This window comes from Triturus cristatus, chromosome 5_1 (genome assembly GCF_964204655.1).
Source record: "Triturus cristatus chromosome 5_1, aTriCri1.1, whole genome shotgun sequence".
In the NCBI taxonomy this organism is placed as follows: Eukaryota; Metazoa; Chordata; class Amphibia; order Caudata; family Salamandridae; genus Triturus; species Triturus cristatus.
In genome coordinates, this window is record NC_140587.1 from 772,762,458 (window position 1) to 772,770,706 (window position 8,249).

Consider the following 8,249-nt stretch of genomic DNA (forward strand, 5'->3'; position numbering starts at 1 on the left):
CACATAGTCACACACTGTTGGAGGGCTTCCCTCCCCCCACTGTATTGGTGTGGCAGTGGTCAATATCCATCTGAGCTGAGGCAGAGTGTGCTGCCCCTAGAATGGAAGGCTAGAGGCCTCCGAAAGTAACTCATGTCCATGAAATGGGTTGACCTACTACTCACTTTCCAGGCATTTGCCAAAGATGATTCCTCCCCACACAACAGGGCATCAACAACCCTTAAACTAATACACATTTGGTGTAGCTAACCCTGCCTGCACAACCCCTCTTGGCAATAATCCCCTACTGCTACCTCCATGTGCCTTTAGTCAGACGCTTGCTGGCTGCCCCCTCACAATTTCTGCAACGTACTCATTGTGTACATAGACTAGCATTTGTAGAGGGAGTAAAGACGCCAACTCTTGGCTCCCATTTAACATATGTGCAAAACAACCGGCCTTTATTATTGTTCTGTACTCACCCCCTCTTTTCATTTCCCTCTTAGTTTATTGATGCTATACATGCATGTCCTGCTAGTGTTAATATTGTACTAATGTCTTCTGTCTTGAATGCTTTTCCCCTACCTGTAGCCATTACTACAGAGGCAATGATGTACACTGTTGATCCACTGCTACCATGTTGCTTTATTAATGTTCTTATTGGAAAATCCAATAAGGAAAGGAAAAATAAATAGGGTCTCTAGTGGACGGCATTGATCCCCAAAATTATCGTCTAAACCTATCTTGATGAAGGCTAATCAAAACAATAATTCTCTGCCTGTGAACAAAGTCATATGGAGCTAATAGTCACTGATGCAATAGCCACAACCTGAGACGCTGGACCTTCCAAAATATAGTACATAAACCTTTAGGTACCAAACATATCAAAATGTATTTATTGTGTTTTTGCAGTTTAGATAAAAACATAATAAGAATTATATCTCAATAGTCCAAGCACATCCTACATCACACTCACACATACGTTCAACCAGAGGCACACCCACACATACTCATGCGTCCTACAAAATCAGGCTTCAATATTTGACAGAAAGTACATAAATATACACAAACAAACCAATACCCTCACATAAAATGTGAATAATGTATAGCTTTGTGATGTCATACAATGGATACAATAGGTAAGATCCAATGGTTAGATGCAACACATGAAGAAATTACATGGGAGATTTAGTCAGTTAGTAGTACAATTCATGTTTTAAATCACTGTTCCTTCTCCGAGGGGGCCGTCACATTGCCAAGAAGAGCTCCAGCACCGGGGTGCGTTTCGGTGATTTACCCCAATGTGGGTCTCACCTTCTTCAGGGCGAACTAATAGTGTACAGAAACAGAGATGGACGTGCCTGGAAACAGGCGACCACAAGATAGGCAACAAAGAATCAGGTACAACACAGAATCTCAATGTACTCTGGGCCCAAACCATCTGATATGACACAGCCGAGTTACAGAGTAGAGAGAGGGTAATCTCAGCGTCCTAAACGATAGGACCAAGGCTAGTTGCCAGAGGATTCCGTATATGTTGCAAAGATACAATGGGTCCTCGTAAGGGTCACTCACTCCGCTCGAGTGTAGAGCCCAAAAAAACAAGGTAAAATGTCCAGAGGTGGATGTGAATACTTGATCCGCCTCGCAGGTAGAACGCAGTGGCAGCTTAGTGGCCGTCCAACAGGAATGGCTGACAGCGGGGATCGAGCGGGATACCGGAAGTCCCAAGCTCACCTTCTGGAGTTTCCTTCCCTTTGTGCTGACCCTGCACAGACTGCAGCTTTTACGCAGGCAATGGTGGCCCGCTACAACTCCACCCCAGCTCCCTCTGGTATGCCTGCAGCCCAGAGAAGCTGCCAGGGTCTCTATATGAACTTCCATTTGCGACTTTGTACCATTTCGACCTTGTTCATCCTCCTAATGCTGTTTAGACACTGACTGATCCTTCTTAACTGAGGAAGGACTTGCTGGTTGCTCGGCAAACAATCCAGATTTCGGACCAGCTGTACAACCTAGTTAATTTTCTAAAGACAAAACTACATTTTTGGTCAAATCCCGATGGAAACGACCACAATTTATGGAGGAGTTCCCCTACAGGCCTTTGCCTCATGGTGAATACTTTTGCAGACGGGAGAGGCTGTTCGGTTCATATTCTGATCCCATTTATATGCAAAACATTGAGTACCATGTTGATGATAACAGCAGTGAGACAGGCAGTGTTCCCTCCCACCTAACTGGATGGATATCAGTGGCTCCTTGGCCCTCCAGAATACTATTGACCTAGATACCTCCCAAGATGGACCTGGAGTGTTGGAGTGTCCTTCATGAACTCCCATGGATAAACTTTCCTCTTTCATAGCTGTGCTTCTGAGACATACCAGTGGCTCTCTGGCCCTCCAGAATGCTAATGACCGCAATACCTCCTGAGATGGACCTGGAGTGTTTGAGTGTCCTTGATGGACTCCCATGGACAAGCTTGCTTCTTTCATAGCTGTGCGTCCAAAGACTACAGAAGTCCTGGAGTTGACTCTACGGAGGAGAACTAGGTAAACCTCCTTACAATGATTCTGCATCCTACATCTGTTGCTCTTTTACTCTTATTCCCTTTAACAAGGTGTTAGTGGACTTCATTTTTATCGCATGGAGTAAGCCTCTGTGTGCCCCTTTGGTGAACCACCAGGTGGCTTGCTGCCATTATACGGGTCTTGGGAATCCAAAATTTCTGACTGCTCATCCCTCAGAGAGTTTTGTGGTTCAGGCTCCATGCTCCTCTACACAGAACTCTGACTCTTTTCATTCCACCCCTACGGACAGTTAGTCAAAGAGGATAGAGGCAATGGGGAAGAAGATTTTATCTTCAGGGAGCCTTGCGTTTCATTCCACGAATGTAACTTGCCTTCAGGCCAACTACTCCCTTGCCTGATGGAAGAGGGTGCAAATATTCATCCCAAATCTCTCAGACCATCTTCACGACTATTTTTTTTTTTTTTTAATGGTCTTTTTATTAGTAACAAATTTCCAATCATCACAGGTATAAATTGCAGACAGTTCAACCTTAGAATATCAGGTATAGATTACTAAACATAGTCATACAATCATTTATTCATGCAGAGTGTAAAATGTTTCCCCTTAGCCATTTCCAATTCTGCAGTCGGAGATATATATAGATTTCCACGATATGCTTTCCACCCACTCCACTTTCTGTCCCATCTCTTGGGTCATGCTCTGAATTTGAATACTTCTTTTTCTGCTACCATGCAATCTTCACAACTATTTGAAAGAAGTGGGATGTTATGGACAAGATGCAACCAACCAGATTCTTCACACTGGTGTTGACACAGTGGCTTTAGTGGGTCGGTTCAAAGGCTCTTCCATCGCCATCCTCCACCATATATTCCATGGGCTTTTCTAGTTGGAGGTGGATAATGGGTGCGAGGGAGTAGTTTAAGGGAATCTTATGGACTTGACCTTTCATGGTGCACACCTCTTTGGAGATAAAATAGATTCAGCACTGGAACGCTTCAAGACAGATCAGGTTACAATGCTCCTTGGGACGGCTTCAGCTGCTCAGCAGTTCCATCAGCTGTACCAAGTGTTCAAGGCTGCCTTTTCAGCAGTGCTAGCCTTTGCAGCCAGTACAGCAGCCCAGATGAGTTTTTCTGTAGCTACAGCAGGCGTGATAGCTCCAAAGGTGGTACAGGGCAGCAGGGGCATTCCTCTTTCTCCTCCTTTCAGGTTCCTCGTACAAAACCACTTTAATCTGTCCTTGAGGGGGGCACATGTGGCCTATAAGGGGGGAGGGTGTCTTTCATTTGGCACACTAGCAGAACATCACCTCAGACTGTTGGGTCCACTATATTATTGAGCAACACAATGCCCTTCCCTTCCAGGAGATGCTGCACTCATTCACCTCACACAAACATGCCCATATTCTGTAACTGGTGGTTCTCGCTTTGTTCAGCAACGGGGCCGTGGAATTAGTCTCAGAGAATGAGATTGGGCAGGGATGCTTTTTATACTGTTTTCTTGTTCCCAAGGAAGAAGGTGGACTGCATCCCATTATGAACCTTTGCCTTTAGTTTAAAATGCACACGTCCTAGAGACTCTGCAACTAGAATACTAGATTTCCAGGACTTGCAGGATGCATACTTACATTTTCTGACCCTGCACTCACATAGAAGCTACCTGCTATTTGTGGGGGGCTCCACTACTGTTGGTTTGCGATCCTCCCTTTTGGGCTAACATCAGACTAGATAGAGTCTTGATGTCAGTGGTCGCTGCACATCGAAGCAGGTCATGGATCTCTGTATTTCTGCACCTCAGTGATAGGCTGCTGATGGTGGGATCACTGCATCTAGTGTTAGACCACTTGCAGGTTTCAATCTATCTCCTTGCTCTTTGACCTAGGGTTATTGATCCAAGTCCCATCTCCAACCTTCCCAGTGTCTCCTGTTCATCAGGACAGAAATGGATACTGTCTCCCTCCAGGCATGTCTACTTCCCAACAAGTTCAGGACATAGAAAGGATTCCATTTTTCGAGGGGTAGCTCTGGTTTTGGCCCCGATAGAACTCACTCTCTTGGGCCTTCTTTCCTCTGCGATCCTGATGGTGCACCGTGCTTGCTGGCACAAGCATTCACTCCAGTGATGTGTAGGTTGTTAGTAGACCCAGCACTAGGGATCCTGTTGAACATCATCTGGAATTCCCCAAAGGCAGTTCGAGATCCACAGTGATGGCTGGTGTCAGACTACCTCCTGCCAGCAGTGGTCTCAGATGCCTCGTCTGTCTCTGATGGGGTGGTCATTTTGATGCATTGGAGATCAGAGGCCTGTGGCAAATCATCTGGCTCTCAAGGCGTTCAAGCTTTCCATCGACGGTCGATCGATCCAAGTCCTAATGGCCAATTCAAACACTTTTTTGGTACGCCAACAAGCAGGTTGTAGTAGGTTCACATCATGTGTGCCTAGAAGCTCTAAAGCTTTGGTCCTGGCCTTAGGCTCATAAAGTCTGACGGTCATGAATCACCTGGTGATCTCCATGAACATGCAGGTCAATGGTCTAAGCCTGCGCCTTCTTGTCGATCACGAGTGCCATCCCCACCTGGAGGTGGGGCCGTTCGTCTAAGCACTTTGTGGCAGTCATCAAGTAGGATCTGTTTACAACTCAAGAGCATGCTTGCAGAATTCTTGTCAGCAATTCTGTACGTTGTTGGTAACCCTGGAGATGCTTGGTCTTCAGGTGGGATTTCCATCTCCACTGCACGTTTCTTACCGTCCCTCAGGTTATTCAAGCTGCATCAGAACCATGGGCAAATTATCTTAATCACATTGGGCTGGTAATTGAGGATGCAATCCTTGGAGCTCCTACGTTGTCCCTGTGCCCTCCTCCCTCCTGTCAGAGCAGCTGTCCTCTTGCTTTAGGCTGAGCAAGTTCTGCATTTGAACCTCTGGAGCCTCCACCTTCGTATCTGGAGGGAGATTGAACAGGCCAATCAGAGTTACTCTGATCTGCTGCTGAGGTGGTAGATGTGAGTTTTCCAGTCTGTTGTCCCTCTACCAAATCAGTTTATTCTCAGTGTTGGTCCAGGTCTGTCTTTGTTGCGGAGGAAGTTTACCCCTTCAAGGTAAGCTAATCTAATGCGTTGCGTTTTGCATTTTTCTTGGCTTGACAAGGCTTTGCTGTGGGCACTGTTAAGGGCTATTTGTAGCCCTTTGTGATTTTTTTGTTTGTTTGCGCGACCCGCAGTCATTAAGTTATCTATAGTTATCGATTTTCCAAAGGGTTAAGCCATTCTGTGCTATATAACATGGCAAATTCAATACAGTCAACATGTGTATCACAGTACAAAGCATAACAATGAAGGAGAGGTTGAACTCCTTTTTAAGACTGAAAGATGTACAAAGGTACAAGGGCCTGGATACCCTATTGGGTGATTAGCACTGCTTTATAAATCCAGATTGATTGACATCCTAATCATGCAGATCGATATGTTTGTATGTAGATAGTGCCAGGTAGAGAGCTGATGGTAAAACATTCTAGCATTGCATTAGTCCTCGAAAATCTCAAAATAATGATTTAGAGGTGGATGACCTGATTACTATAGGGCACAACCTTCGATTGGCCTACTCTGAGAGATTTATGATAGTTTTAGTCCTTACTTAAGAGGAGGGGGGAGAAAGCCCTTGCTATATTAACAAGGAAACTTGCTTCATTTCAGTGCACTAGCTCTGTTTTCCGTTTTATAAATATTGGCTTTACAGTAATGTCCATTGGGTTTGTGTGCCTTTCAGTGCTTAGTGCCGACCTAAGGATGGCCTTAAGTGCTCTGCACGTATCTAATACAAAAACAGGTCTCAGCATACCTTCTAGGATTTCTTATATATTAATTTATTTTGATTTCACTTGGTCTTTGCATGGGTGTATCATGTAGCCTAAATACGCTGATATGACATAATGAAATTACTGATCTCCTTAAAATTCCGCCCTAAATTTTTTTCCGGTCATTTAAGAACTACCAAGAGTCCGCCCTTTTCTGAGAATAACAGTGGCACTTGTCTCATTTACAGCCTCCTGCTTGGTGGGGTTGGCGAAGCCTTGATGGTGTACTCGGACAGGACTGGTGCATAGAGCAGAGGACCGCCACGAAGCAGAGACGGGATGTACCACTTAGCTCAATTTTGTATGCCAATCAAAATTAAGGTAACGTTGCTCCTAGATTTGAAGACTCACTTGTTACAATCCATCCAGTGAATCTGCTATTTCTCTGGTCAACACGCAACACAAGCGAATTGAGAGCAAAACGAGAGTGATGGTTATGCTTCCACAAAACACCACTGAGCGAGGCTTGAGTTTGAGACTACAGAAAGGGAAGTATCGATTAGGACTTACTGACGCTCTAGGAACTATGGATTCCCTCACAAAGACTTGAATTCACTCTACCCTTCTTCAGAAGGGAGGATGACTATGCTGCCTGCAGTGTATACCACAGATTTCCGTTCACAGATTGGGGACAACTTGCAACCAACAAGCAGAACTGGTAGACTGGAGAAAGAGATAGGAGCAAGAAGGCCTTCAATGTCATTGGTTGGTATGAAACTAGCACTTTGGCTTCCTGTGATTGGGAAACCTTCCCAGTCCTGTCTACTGACATCATTGTTCAAAGAACATGCAAGGTTTACTGGATGCATGTAGGATTGTCTGCAGATCACAACTTTTCAAAGAGCTGAGCAGATGGAAACTGTTTGACAAAGCCTGCTAATACACCACCTGAGGATATTTGCACAACAGTGATTTGTCATTTACCATTCCTAGGGTTGGCTATTTACTTCTCAGTTGTTATTACCATGGGTTTTCAGGGGAATGTAGTAGTGAATTTTTCTATACCACGAGAGAGAAATGAGATGATGGCAGAAACCCAGAACTTACGGCCCGCCTATTGTCGCAGGAGGAAGTACATTTCAACCAATGTTAAAGGTATGATCCGGATTTTTTATAATCAATGTTTGTAATAAAATTTGATTGCTAGTGTTTTTCAGGAAAAGATGTAGCAAAGTGGAAAAATAAATAAAGAGGTGAAATTGATATGAGGAGGGAAATTGACACAATTGGCAGGCAGCTGTACAGTTGTTTTAATAAAATAACTGAAAAACACGCTTGTGCATCATTGATTGTCAGACGTTAATTAACGTAGATCACGTCCGTTTGTAGCTGAATTCAGTGCGGATGAGGAGTGCATATGCTTACAGACGGTGAAACAGAAAGAAGCTCAGCATCAGGAGAACTGCATTGAGGCCTTGGGATTGGTGGACACCAGACCTTCTGTGTTAGGATTTGGGATCATTTTGTACATTTGCTTGCGATGGTGCTGGACCAGCCAGCCAGCCGTTCATGCGATAATACTGTGGAACAAGTTTCTGCCACAAAGGATTCTACCCACATAGGGTGTATTTTTGCAGGACCTCCATCTGACCACTCTTCAAGAATCAAACCCTGCCTCTTCCTAAGCACCCATAAGGGAAGACTCCCTCCTTACATTAACAAGTACAGAATACAGCGACCATGGTCTTTGTGGATATACATGTTGCATTCAACAGTTGTTGTACATGACCACCTGGACACTCAAATGAGTGAGCACAGGGACTAAATAAACAGCCCTCACATGCTTCCACTTCAAAGCTAGCTGGAGAGAAGTCTCATGTCCCCACTAGAATACCGCAACATCCTGGACCTAGGTATCAAACAAGCATTGGCAAAACCTATAGGTCTT

General features: G+C 44.7%; 1 protein-coding gene across 7 annotated transcripts in view; it reads left to right on the plus strand.

The window, feature by feature from the left end:
* SLC35D4 (solute carrier family 35 member D4) overlaps window positions 1-7,633 on the plus strand; it is a 642,891-nt gene extending 635,258 nt beyond the window's left edge. For all 7 annotated transcript variants that reach the window (XM_085605764.1, XM_085605763.1, XM_085605761.1 and 4 more), the window contains one exon: window positions 6,550-7,633. In XM_085605764.1, the coding sequence (XP_085461890.1) occupies window positions 6,550-6,610 (61 nt within the window). In that variant the 3' untranslated portion in view covers window positions 6,611-7,633. The remainder of the gene's footprint in view (window positions 1-6,549) is intronic.
* The last annotated feature ends 616 nt before the right edge of the window (window positions 7,634-8,249 follow it).